Source organism: Hirundo rustica, chromosome 1 (assembly GCF_015227805.2).
Source record: "Hirundo rustica isolate bHirRus1 chromosome 1, bHirRus1.pri.v3, whole genome shotgun sequence".
Lineage (NCBI taxonomy): Eukaryota > Metazoa > Chordata > Aves > Passeriformes > Hirundinidae > Hirundo > Hirundo rustica.
In genome coordinates this window covers 103459216-103473504 of record NC_053450.1, presented here as the reverse complement: position 1 = coordinate 103473504, position 14289 = coordinate 103459216, and the positions used below count along the sequence as shown (strand labels likewise).

Here is a 14289-nt window from a genome sequence, read left to right as displayed (position 1 = left end):
GGTATCAATTTTTCCACTGTACAGATCTTAGCTTTTACACCACTTTCTTCTACATGAGAAGTAATTTTACAAATTTTCCCACTTTACAAATTTTCTTCCCTGCATGGGTTAACTTCACCTTAGGAAAACTCTTGTCTATAACGTCCAAATTTTAAGCAGGGCTTTACAGCCGTAGAACTCCCAGGGAGCACAATGTGTGTTGCACACACAGAAAATGCCCAGGCACTTATTTGAAAATTTCCCCGTAATGTTCTGAAGAAAGACCTAATGCCCATTATGATCTGTCCCTGTGAAGCTGATGAAATGCAAACTAATCTGCTGGTATATCATTAATTTTGCCTCAACAGACACAGACTGACCCCTCTGGTCTTCTCTTTTTTCAGATGCATTTCTGAGCTTTTTTTGGAACATAAAAGCACTTATTCCTATTAGCAAGTTCAGTAGCTAATTTATTTTCCACCACTCTTTGCATGGAGATTCTCCTCTGTTTAAAACTTTATTTCACATTGGGCTATAAGCACTGTACTGCATTCTGCCTATTTTCTCTTGCTGTATTGTAGAAATAAAAAAGTATTAGACAAAATGGTTTCTAAAACTACATAGATGCATACCTAAATATTCAATTTAAACACATTTTTTTCTTTTTGGCAGTTTTTGAAAACATTAATTTTCACAGTCTTCTAATTCTCCTCTGATTAAAACCCAATTATTCCAGAAGGCTGTGGGAGACCATGAAAAACCCTCAAGGCAGATATTTTAAATGACTCTGAAAATCATACACATTTCACGCCATCATCAGTATTTTTTCCAGAAAATAGCTATATCAAACACAGTTGTGTGTTGCTTCCTTAACATATGGTAATAGACAACACAATAAAATGTGCAAACTGAAAAGAATTGCTTTTCTTTCCATTGGTTTTATTCATCTATTCCACCACACAGTTCATGCTGCAGATATTCAAAAGCTGTTGGACAGATGGTCCTGAAACAGACTGTGTTTAAAGAATCTCATTCTTGACACATTCTCTAACAATTAACAAGAAAAATAAAAATAGAGGACATCACTACTAAGAGCTTATTTGAAAGTACATTGTTGAAACTATGTATTGCCATGGTTCTAGTAATGCTACCACAGAAAGAAAATTATCTGCTTCAAAAAGATAACAGTGGTTTCCTCCCAACCCTGCCCCCCCCCCCCTTTTTTTTTTTTTTTTCTGAGTGCACAATCTCTGTGTAACCAGCATGTATCTCATCTAACAGCCCTGCTGAAATCCTATATGGCAAACTCTTTTGCTTTGGAAGTTGTACTGTTTGAAATGCATTCAAGAAATAGAAAAACCAAGATTGCAAAAGGAGTATGAATAACAAGGGCCAGCAGTGTATTAGTTCAGACTGCTAACATATGAGAGGAGAGAAAGATCTCATTTTCTTTCTCTCTGATACTTCTTCAAAAGAGTCTGAAACTGAAATATTCATTGCTACATATGCTTCTATTTTTTTTTTTTTTTTTTTTTTCTCCTTCAAAGAGAGACCATGCTATCTTTGGGTACCACTGAGTAACGAAGTAGTCTTCTGATAGAAAACACCTAGCACCCAATTATGTATACTTATACATCATGCATCATAAAGAAAATACATTTAGGATGATCTACAAGACTCTTTCCAGTTACAGGAATTAAAGCACAGCTGTGAAGAAGGTATTCCTAACCTCAGTTAATAGTCTCATTTTTGTAATCAGATGAGGGGAAAAATAAAAAGTAATTTAGCTAAGCACGTGGCAGGAAATTTTATTTGTGTAATTTTCTTGCTGAAATTGCACAATAAAACAAATTTTAAAAAATCAGTTAAAAACTTCAATTTTTTTGTCCAAAGTATGAATCAAACTAGCAGAAATAGCTTTCCCAAGTACAAATATCTCAATTATGTATCTCATCACAAATTCTCATCTCTGTGAAAAACAGAGCATCAAAACTGAAAAAGTTCTTAATAAAGCTACATGGGTATCTGCAGATAAGCAGAATTTCATTTCATTTGAAGCAAAACCTCTCTGTAGGTCCTGTAACTATCTGCTGTAACATGCTGTTGTAACTCTTACCACTCCAGTAAAACTCCCCAACAGAAGAATCACAGGCATTCTGCCTTCCCAAATGCAAGTATTTTTCTCTATCACCTTCAGAAAAAAAAGGTTCAGAAGATACTAAAATTTTAAGTGAAGGTCTGAAGCTAACTGAATTTAAATCTTTGGTTGAATGAATGTATTCCAGAAGGCTGGGACATACCCTGTTGTACACTGTAATTTTAGAGTGCATTTCTTGGAGGCATATGAGGAAATGCTACAAAGATAACTCATCTATGGTTGCAAAGGTGTATTTTCATCCAGTCTCCTAAAAAAAGTTATTAATATACCATATGTCAGTTTCTCATTTAGTCATAAATCACACTTTAGTGTGAAAGAGGTTATACACATCTAACAGTTTAATAATGTCAGGCCATCTCATGACAGATGACAGAAGGAAGAAATCCAGGTAAAGACAAAGTAATTACAGCCTTTCACTGCCTCAGACTTGCACTTCTTTTAAGTACATGCATCCTGTTTCAGCTAGACTCTCCTCATTGGAGAAAAATGCCTTGTACTAACTGCTGCCTGCTGCTGTCACCAAGTGACTCATTAATTTGTTCCAACTCCAAAGCTTTCTTTCCATATATGCTGATCTCCAGGTGCCTGGATGAGACCTAGGGAAGCTTTACACTGGGTCACTTGTACGCATGTACCCTCTGTTCCAAAGGTGCGCTGTAGACTCCCCTGTTTGCTTTATAAAGGAGCATTTAGCAAATCTATTTGCCGTACAGCATCACAAACTTAGGGGCACTGGTGACTGGATAGTGATGGAGACTATTTTTGTGGTGAACCAGTGTATTTATTGGAGCCAGGTGGGGATGTCAATTCCAACAACACGGCTATAACACCTCTGTGTTTTACAATGCTTGACTTTGCCTCAGTACAAGTCATTAAGCTTTCAAAATCTCAGGGAAGAGTCAGGTTTTGTTATGCTCAGAAAGGAGATTCTCTGACAGTAATGATGAGCAAAACTACCATAAAGATGTTATTTCAATTTCCCACAGACATAGCAAGGTATTCAACCAGACCCATGCTCCCTAAAGGAGCATGACAGAAAAGGATGGAGAATCAGATAGAGAACCAGACTCTGGAGCAGTCTGTTTTCTAAATTAACTACATTTAGTCTGGTCATCAATATGTCAGGAGTAAGTTAAGGGAGCTGGAAGCTGTTCTTCTCAAGGGATAAGAAGACTTTACTAATAGAATTTTCCTAGAAATAACACACAAGGCCATTCTGTGCAGTTTATAGATGTGTCTCAAGAAGACTCGGTCCATCTAGTCTCTTGATGGTGCATATACTATGGAATATTCTACTGACAACTTCAGGGTCTACAACCCAACAGAAGGGTCACAGACTTTTAAGGAGCAGAGCTACTAGTTTTGAGAAACTGATACTGGTATTTTAAAACAGACTGCAAATTCCTTTTAACAAATGCCTAGCATTGAACGTCCTTTGTACTCCCAAGCACCATCCAAGTAATGACAATTAACGTAATCTAAGAAATTCTATGGTCAACCCACCAAATTCACATTTTTCATATTTAGCATACTAGCCTCATGATCTCAGGACCAGGAAATGGGACATATTCCTCATGAGCCATTTGACCCCCTTGAGAAAATGAAGACATCTTGAGTTATGCCAGACTTGCCAAGAACATACCTGAAAACAGAACTAATGAAGTTAACAGGACACTGTAAAGACCCCAGTGATACTGGAATGACTATAGTCAATTTAGATTATAGATCTAGCCTGAGGAATACCAAAATGGATTTTATTCTATGATCTGTTAATTAACGGCAGAAAGTAAAAAACACTTTCATCGTACTGAGATCCTGATCATGTATCAAAGCACAATAAACCATCTTCATGATCCATCACCAAAGAGAGTTGCTGATTAGGATATCAATGGACAGCTCCATCATTTCCCTTCAGATTTCTTTTGTGAAATCCAAAAGAGCTATCAGCTCTGGTTCTGACACTGAAAAAACATACTTGAACAGGACTGGTATCTGGACAGACTACCAATGAGGGAAGGTAATTGCCAGGGCGCTGATATGTCAGTGTTACTTTCGTAGACTTCGGACAGAACAAGAAGAAACTATTTTAGAAGGCTGCTAGCAGTTCACCTGCTGACCTGAGCTACCTAAGAGATAGGCATGGCTTCAAAGAAAGGAACAACAAAACTCCGCTTGCTCAAGGTTCAGTGGGAGGCACATAGGTACTGCCTCTCAGCCATGTGCTTTTAAAGAAATACTTTCAGTTACGGTCAGTGGAACAATATTTCAATAGTAAGAGCATAGCAATATTCCATTTATTGAAATGCCAATTTGACTCATGAAATAGTGTATGATACCAAACTTTATTTGACAATCACCTCTTTGGAAGAAGGTGAGCATGGATTTGTAGAAGTGTTACATCTGGTGTTAATTAATTCAATTCAATGTAATTAAATTAATTAAATTTAATTAAACATTGGTGTTAAGAAGTAACATCTGATGTTAATTAGATCTCAAGAAGCAAATATTAAGGAGTTCTAGAAATCAAACAGTAATGTGCTATGATAGGAAGTCTTAAAATCCAACACAGCACACTAATGCAGGGGAATTTAGAAGGACACTACTTAAAATACAAGAGATGACTGACTTCATCAGCTACTGAATGAGATTCTGCAACTGATGATATGCAAGAAGTTAAATAAAGTGCTTCTTTTTGCTCTCAGCAATTACAGATGCATAGATAAACTTCACTTTTATTTCAAAATAAAATGCAGGGAGAAAAGAAAGAGCTAGTGTAATTGCACAAGAAGGCGTTTTAAGGTCTGAGTTTTAAAAAGAAGACTAAGTGGATCAGATAACTAAAACGTTTCTGTCATGAGACTACCAGGAAAAATATTAAAGACAGTGAAAAAGAGAAGAAAATATTTTTTTCTAGCTGTCAATTCTTCAAAGGAAAACAAAAGGGTTTCTCATTTGTTTAAAAGAAGGGCAGTAGAGGTATTAGGAAGAAATTAGGTGCATTAATAAATGAAAAGTAGTAGGGGAATTAATTATTCCAAAATGTCTGAAAGACAGGCTACCTTTTAAACTATCTTTGTCAAGAAGGAAAACACAGAAAAACACACATTACTGTGAACAGCTTATCACAGCAAGGGGGCGTTTTTATCACCGAAAGTGATTAACCACTGGAGCAAAGTACCATCTTGGTATCCTCAGATCCTGATTCCACACCTCTCTGTGAGATCCGTCTGAGCCAAACTCACACAAAGCTCACCACCACGGGGCAAAGTGTTAAATAGGAGAATGGAGTAGTTGAATTCAAAACCTTCTGAGACCTTTCAAACTGCTAGTCTAGGCATACGTCTAGGCACAATGTGTATTGGACATGATAAAAAGCCACCTCACCTTGACACAAGATCTGACAAGTAAGAAAAAGGCATGCAATTAGTAGCTATAAAGTCAGTCACGAGAATTTTAAAATGCTGTTGGTAAATAAAGTGCATTATATATCTGCATTCTCAACAAGCATTTCATGCTAACAACTAATGACCCTTAGCAGACCTTACACTATTTTCAGTTGTGATTTACGCTCTGACTTCTATAAACTGACAACTGTTATTACTTGAATACCTGGCCTGAAAACCACACAAAAACAACTAACAAGATTCTCAGACAGATGTGATGGAGATAAATGCCTGAATGCTTGTGAAATATTCAGATCTTCTGGTAATTTGTTCCCTCAAGGACACTTATAAATAAAGTGTGCAAAAAACATGAGATATGTGAAATATTAAAGCCTGAAAAAATTATTTGATGCAACACAGAGCTAGGAGGCATATTATGCAAACCTCATGATAACACTTTCTAAATATACCAGCCAAGACTGGTTTTAAGGGCTTTCAGCAAATGCGTTATACTGCTGCTAAATCATGAACCTGCAAGTGAAGTCGCTGGTACATCTTGGGAAACTTAGCACATTTTTTCCTTTTGTACTTCATTCAAGTGAGCTCTGACGCTTTTCAGCCACCTTATTGGAAGTGTGACATTCACTGGTAACTGTGGAAAAGGCACATTTGAAAAGTAAATGCAAAGTAGACTGCAGAGTATTCCTTAAAGGCTTTTTTCAGTCTAGCTAAATTAGGCTTAAAATATTTCTCTTAGTATTTTAAATAATGAAAGCTATAATAATATAGTCATAATAAGAATTATTAAGACGCTTAATCACGGGAAATTACCTTCTTTGAGATCAGTACCTAGCAATCTAAACCAGTCCTTCACAGGACCAACTTCCAGTCTTCAAAGAAGCAAACATGAAGTAAAAAAACCTCCTAGTGACATAGGGCAAACTCTGCTATTTCACTCTCAAGAAGCTAGTCATATGCATGTGCATTGAAGGATCATTTTACACCTTTTTTCATTGTTTGACATTTTTATTCAATCTAGAAATATTTCCTCAAAAATACCCTCCAGTGAAACAGTTTGATTTTGTCCAACCAAATACTCAATAAACTACAGAAAGAATAAAGCACCTTGTCAACAGCTTTTTAGAAAAAAAAAAACTGTTTCCACACAGTTCATTTAACATAGTGTCTCATTGGACTCTCTCAATGGTAGAGAAAGCAATACAAGTCAACTGAAATGCATTCATGCTCAGCATTTCTTGTGATTTGGACTACTTTGAGATTTTTCTTTCCCACTCTAACAACCTTTTCTTCTAAAAAAAAATATATGGCAGAAGGCATAGCTCTCCTTGCATGCTTTAGATTATAGACTGCCTAGGGCATGATTCCTCTGTGTTAATGCAATGGACTCCAGTCACACTAAGGACACTCCAGCCACTTTTTTTTTTTTAAATTGCAACTAAATCAACCATAATTTGGAAACCTAACTTTTAAGTAATGACTGTATTTACTAATGACTGAAGATGACAGTATATCAAAATATAGATATTGAAAAGGAAAAGTCTCTAAAAGTGGGTGACAATAGAGAGATTACTGCTGAGACAGCAGTGCAAATGGAAAAGAATCCCAGTTCCTTCTGATGCCTCTAGGAGGTCTGCCTTGATTTGCATTTTATTGGCTAGCATAACAGAGATAGGAATAGCAGTAATTTTGCTTTGAGAGAGACAACATTTTGTTGCTGCAGTGTTGGTAATAAATCCTTGTGATGTGTTAATCTGTTAATTTCAGAGAGACCTAAATGGAACTATTTTGATAACTTAGATTTCTGATTAAATAATTGCAAAATTATTTTATCAAGGCCTTTCACATACCTGGCTATGATGGTGTTATGGATGGGATATATATGCAGGTTAATTGCTCGTGAATCACTGGAATAGATGTCCCAAACGTATTATGAGGTATAGTCTTTATATACTTTAAATCAAGCTGTTCATTAGATACCCTAGTTTATAAAAGGGTCCACTGACACCACATTATTTAGCAGTCTCACAAATTACTGCTCTTGATACTTCTTGGCTTACTAGGCCAAAGAATCCAAGAGAATGAAAAACTAACTAGTTCTGGGCCACATTTTCTGTGTAAGATTATTCATGGACATTAAAAAATATTAAGTCTACTTCTTTATTTCTGTTGAGCTAAACCTGTGGTTTTATCAACTGATAGGTGGATGTCCAGCATGCAACTTGGCAAAAGTAAGTAATGTGTTAAAAAATACCCAGTGTCAGTCTGATCTGCCATGTAATCACACACAACCTCTCAGGAACCACACTGGCTGCCTAATTTGGAAAAGCACTGACATGCATCCTTAATAGAGAGAAGCTTGAATTAAATCATATGGCCAAAATCAATCATACAATGAGATGCTTGCCCATCAGTAGGCCTTTACACTTAAAGGCCTATGCCTGTAAAACTTTTGAACTAGTGTAACACATTTACTCTGTACTACATGCTCAAAGAATTTCCAAGTCAAGTCAAGCATTGCTCTCTTTGTCTTCCAGGAGCTAAAAAAAGATGGAAACCAGTCAGCAAGCAGAAGACTACAAAATAAGAGTCATGCTCATAACCACTCTCTTTTGACAAACTGGTTTCTACAGATGTGATTTACATGCGTTCTTACCAAAGCCAGATCAAATGGTTCATAGCTGTTACATGGAAACATATTAAGCCTTTAAAATTTGCAGTGACATGCCAAGTAATGAGGCTGAGCATTCTGCATGAAATGCAGATAGTGAGAACAGTCTTCTGGCTCAAGAAATCTGAGAGTCACTTTTGAGCACTTTCTGCACCACAGCACATGGATCTGCCTCAGGGCCAGGCCATGACTGTGGAACATGCTTTCCAAGGAACACAGTACTACCACAAATCACATTTTTCTCTATAAATAAAGCACATGCCTTTGATCTTGCTTTCCCTGACCTAGATATTTAATGGCAAACAGAAAAACCTAATATGGCCCCGGAACTCTGCTTGAACAAGCTACTTCAGCATGTAACTTTCACTGAAGGAAAAGAGTGTGGCAATAATAATAGATCTTTATTCTCTGTCTCAGCATCACTTATAGAGCAACAAAGAACCCATGCATAAATATATACGTACATATACTTACACACTTGTGTATGTGAAAGGTTCTGGTAACATCAGTCCCAAACTTGTTGGGCTTAAAACTTTTGTATCAGTAGTGACTTACCTGACAACGAAAAACTTATCAGTCTCCGACTTCCTTGTCCCTGGACTGAGTCTTCATTGGTGATGCTTTTAAAAATCTGCTGGGAGATAAAGAATTATGAGAAAGAGTAGTGTCCAACGACTCTTTAACAGGGAATTACTTAGTAACTGTATTTTTCAGAGACTCTTAGTCAGTTTTACAACCAAGAATCAATTATACGACCAGAGACCGAAACCACATTCTTATCTAGATAATCATTTAACCATTAATGACCTAAGTCATCCCTGCCTGGAAGCTTTCCCTTAAAAAAACAGAATGCTGCAAAAATACTACTGTAATTTGAATAGAACAGTTCTTCACCCAAAAATGATCTAGTTATTAATCAGGAGATAAAAGTAGTAAGGCAAGGATGGGGATGTAGCTATCACCTCTTGAAACAACTTCTATCTTTATAATATCTTATTACTCGTGTGGAAAATCTTGTTCCAGAAAGTTTATTACATACCTTTGAGAAAGACTTCTGAGAGATTACTAGTACCATGCACAAAAAACCTACTGTGAATTGTGCTAACAATATGCATTGAGGGTGAGCTGGTAAAAAAAAAAATAAATTAAAAAAAAAATCCATAATTACTCTTTGTACACCACAGTTCAGTTTTTAATGTCAGTCTTTGGTTCAGCAAGTTTACCGGTGAGCTGCTGTTGTGCAAATTAGGCCCCAAGCTGCCTTCTGGCTGTGATCAGAACTGGGAAGCAACAACACCCATGGGCCAGTGTCTGGGGCATTAGGAGAAGCCTACCACCAGTAGTTTTTGTGTGGAGTACCTGAGCAAGGCAGAGGAGAAGCCATCGGGTGTCAGACTCCAAGTTCAGCAGGGAGATGGTGCTATGAGTACTGCTTCCCACTGACATTGGAGTCAAACCAAGTGCTGCTCTGCCCCCGGGAAGCAGCAGCTCCCTGTCAACTCTTGCCATTCAGCTTTCAGCCAAAAAGAAAAACAGCATTTATGCAGTGAAGTTCCAATTTCTGATGGGAAACAGTAACTGAAATCCCACTCAGCTGTGAGTCATTGCTCAGTATATTAAATATTGTGTAGTCAAGCTTAACTTAGAAAACAAGCTGCTCTCTGCCCCCGGATAGTGCAAAACCTGGGCAAGTGGGTATTTAAGCCCAGCTAGCAGGGATTAAACAACCACACACAGATGAGACCTAGATCAAAAATATATGGATTAAATTTAGACATCCTTATAAAATAATGGGTTCTGCTGGACCTGGTTTTTAGTCATAATAATTTTGTTTCTTCCAGACTATCTAAATGGGATAAAAGGTACTGAGTCGGGTGGGACTGTGAATAAATTACAGTGGAAACACCCTATTGGGTCACAGCTAATTAGTTGCAATTGCACTATTGGCCTTCTCAGCAAAGTAGGTTTCAATATATTTGTTGAAGCCACCAGTGATTTCTGGATAGAGACACATTTAAATCAGAATATATGTGACTCTCGGAATTTTATGATAAGAACACAGCAACCTTTACTAGCCAAAGTTGTGATCCCATCAAGAAACAATGACATTTCCCTGCCAACATGTATTTTTCAAACTATGTCACCGCCTGATATTGATCACGCATTACGCTTTAATGCTTACTTTTATGGTCTTTTCATGATTTTTTTCCAGGATAGTAACAGGACCAACCAACCCAGATATGTGCACATTTGCAAAAGGCGCTTCTGTCTAGTCCTTCAACATTTTTCTGGGGTTTTATTTTGACCTGCCACGTATGTCATATATCATACCAGTATGAATAGTTCAGCAGACTACATTTCGAACAAATCAGGGTGGATCTGATGGGGTCCTGCAAACCCGTTCAAAACTTTAAAATATTTGCTATTAAATGACCCTTCAGGGACCATATCTACATAAGTGAAACTATATTTAGACAGTTATAACAGAGTGTTGGCACAAATCCCGATAAAAAGCAAACCATCCTTAGCATGGTCAAACTTGCACTAGCAAAGCTTCCCATTATACAAGAAGAGTAATAACACATCCAGTCCCATAAGTGAAACAACAACAAAATAAATTTATTTGCTCATGAAGGGTCCATATGTTCTGTGAAGCAGGTGCACCCCATAGCACCCTGTCAAGTGCTCACCACTCAGCCACACAATCAGGCGTATTAAAAGCCAGCCCTGCTGTGCAAAAGAGTTCCATCCTCAGTAGCTGACCCCTGCATAACTCTTTGAGATGGAGCACTACATCAGCATGCCAGCCATTTTGAGAATGTCTAGCAATTAACCTTAGGAAAATGAAACACTTGCTGGAAGCTTTTCTGATTTTCTTCCTGGTCAGGTGGATGAGAAAGGGAATGCACAGCAGAAAGGCTGAAGGAGAGAAGCTTTTGTCCTTTGGTTTGAGACCTGTGATGCACCATTAAAGACTTGTATTGGATTATGTAACCTAAAAATGTGTATTCTATTTCATCTGTTGAAAGTTGTTTTTTTGGAGATGCTTTATCCTTCTTACTCCAGGAGGGAGGGGGGCGGATGCCTTCTGATGATGGCCCAGCCATTAAAACCAGGTGGGGCAGTGTTTCTTATCTCTTTCACCACCCCTCCATCCTCCGGGGGGACATCTTCTGATAATGGCCCATTAGGGCCCACCAATGACATGACACATTCCATCATCCCATTGTGAGATGCTCCACACAGTGGGGGAGGAGCCAACTGTTTCCAGCTAGATAAAAACTGGGACTGAAGGACACAAGGGATCTGGTTTTTCCACTGGATTCCCAGAGAAAGAACCGGACCCATCTTGTCACCACTGGACTTTCTACAGGACCATCTCTACTCCACAGAACCATATCTATTACTCCAGGAGGACTTCTTTGGACTGCTTCCAACACCCTGACCAACAGGGTGCCAGGTTGTATCCCTGACTCTGTCAGGGTTTTTCCAGGATTTTTGTTTGCTACCTTGCTTGGTGGTTGGTTTTTTTTTTTTTTTTTTTTTTTTTTTTTTACTACTACATTAGTTGGTTTGTTTTGTTTTTTTTCTTTAATATTCCTAGTAAAGAACTATTACTCCTATTCCCATATCTTTGCCTGAGAGCCCCTAATTGCAAAATTATAATAATTTGGAGGGAAGGGGGTTTACATTCTCCATTCCAAGGGAGGCTCTAGCTTTCCCTGGCAGACAACTGTCTTTCAAAACCAAGACAGACTTCATACAACTGAGCCTTCTGTGTAGCTCTACCATCACAAACTTGTGCTCCTCATCCTCCAGTGGTCTGAAGGCACCGGTCTGCCACACTCCTCACACATACACGGCACCTCCTCACCTATGATACAGGTCCTTAGGCATGCCAGAGCAGGCTCAGGAGCAGGCAAACTCTCTCAAAGAATAGGAAGGATAATAGCAAGGCCGTGAAAGTGATTGTTCTTTAATATTGGCTTTTTAAGAAGTTAGAAGGAACAGCAAGGAAGTAAGGGAGACAAAACTTCCAACATTAAGTCTGATTTTCTGAAAATAAGGAAAGCTATTTGCTGCAGTTTGGATTCACTGTTTCCTAATGCAATGCCAGACTGTCCCCAGTAATGACGACAAGGCTGCACTTGATGCAGAGCAGGGCAAAAGAGGGCGAGTGGTCACCAGAGCTCATCAACAGCCATATCAAATGTGTTTCTGAATATCTGGAGGCCTGGGATAGGGGTGTGCACAGGTCATACTGTTCCTGCTTACCATTCATCATGAAGGAAATCCAGACTGATTTTAGTGGCTACAATATAATTACATTGGGAGTTTTGTCACTGTACATAAACCTTGAGCTTAGTCATCAGGAGGTAAAAACCCCTCTGTCTTCTCAACTGCCACCTAAAACACGATTAGTTGACAGACAACATTCACCTCATCACTTGACATCCTATGGGCTTGAAGTCCTTCACATGAAAAGGAACAAATGTGATTTTCCCTCAATAACTTCTGTGCTTTTTTATGCCCTTCAAGTGAGAGCCCAGTCTGAATTAGATTGATTTTTTTTGTCTATAATGCCATTTTTGCACATTGTGCAACCCAGCCTAATTATTTTACAGGTGCTAATACAAAACAATTAATATGCTTTTACTACACACTTCTGCTGTATCTAGCCATGAAGATGGGACGTGAGCTGCAACTTCAAGCCTAAGTGAATCTCTCTCCAAAACCCAAAGGCTTTCTGAGCTAGGTTCAAACCTCCTTTTGATTTCTTTGAATGTAATTGGAGCCAGCATCATTTCCACTAACATCAGCACTCACACAGTTAGAGAAGCACCAGTACTTCCTTTAAAATATTCTCCAGTAAACACACACTGTAAAATCTGGTCTGTGACAGTTCCCCAGCCTCTGAAGCAAGGCAGAAGATGACTACCAGCACCCGTGATGGCTAACTGTGAAACATGGGATGATACTTGAGGCCAGACTAAAGCCTGTTGGGACTTGCTGACCTCAGGAAACGGTCCGGCTTTGGTAATGCTTTTCATTTTTACAGTACAGAGAAAAAAGAAGACCAAAGGAGAACACTGAAAGCTAAAAGTAGTAGTCTTGTCCTGGAATCACTTTTCCTTGTGAGTAGTTCCTGCAAATGCTAGAAGGAAGTTATGTGACTCTTAATGAGAAAGAGGGCAGGTTTCACACTAGCAAAGGGTGCCCTTGAGACTTTTTATTTAGTTATATGTGTTATGAAAAAAATAATTATCTTGAGAAAGTCCAGAGTATTACAGTCCATCAGTTCTTGCTGAGGCAAAATTCCAAACGCATCACTAAAAATTTGTCTAAGCAGAAAGCCAGAAACAGAGACTCTCACAACTAATTAAAAATATCTCCTAAAATACCCTTCCCTTCACTAGCCTACTTAAATTATGTGGAAGAGTAACAAGCACAATATTTTCTCCTGAAAATAATGTGGCTTAAACAGCACCCTTAGGGTGCCCCTATTCAGCATCCCTGTTACTCTAAGTTATGATGAGGCAAATACTTCTGGACATGGGTACAGTGTGAATACAGGTCTGGAGGAAAATAATTGTTGTAACTGTGTCTACCTAGTGCTGTACTAGAAAATCTGCTTTTGGACACCACAGTGACCAGTAATAGTGCAGCACACTGGCAAAACCTCCTTTTGCAGCACTAAATTCATTTTAGCGTGTTTGTCTATTGTGCAGCACAATGTAACTATTCTTAAAAGTCCTGCTGATACAAAACAGGATAAATATGCTTTTATTACATGCATTTACCACAGCTAGACATGCACAGTGGGCAAATACAAGCACATACTGCCTTTCCCATACACAGCACAGGAAAACACTCTCATGTCTTAGTGTTCTGTAGCACTCTTCTTCTCCAGAAGGAAGAGGATTTCTGTCCTCCATCAGAAGGAAGAGGACTTTTTTGGCCACTGTGCTCACATTAAGTAACTTGATTAAGCCAAATGATTTTTTTTCCCCCATAAGTAGAAGAAACACCTAGATTAAATAATCTTACTCTTCACTGACAGCCAAAGAACTTCTGCATCA

At 38.3% G+C, this 14289-nt stretch overlaps 1 protein-coding gene across 10 annotated transcripts in view; it reads right to left on the bottom strand.

The window, feature by feature from the left end:
- The window catches only part of HECW1 (HECT, C2 and WW domain containing E3 ubiquitin protein ligase 1), a 260766-nt gene that overhangs the window by 85106 nt on the left and 161371 nt on the right, over positions 1–14289 (bottom strand). For 7 of the 10 annotated variants that reach the window (XM_040074231.1, XM_040073887.1, XM_040074309.1 and 4 more), the window contains one exon: positions 8765–8843. In XM_040074231.1, coding sequence (XP_039930165.1) covers positions 8765–8843 — 79 coding nt within the window. The remainder of the gene's footprint in view (positions 1–8764; positions 8844–14289) is intronic. The other 3 variants (XM_040073981.1, XM_040074379.1, XM_040074615.1) reach the window with 1 other exon arrangement.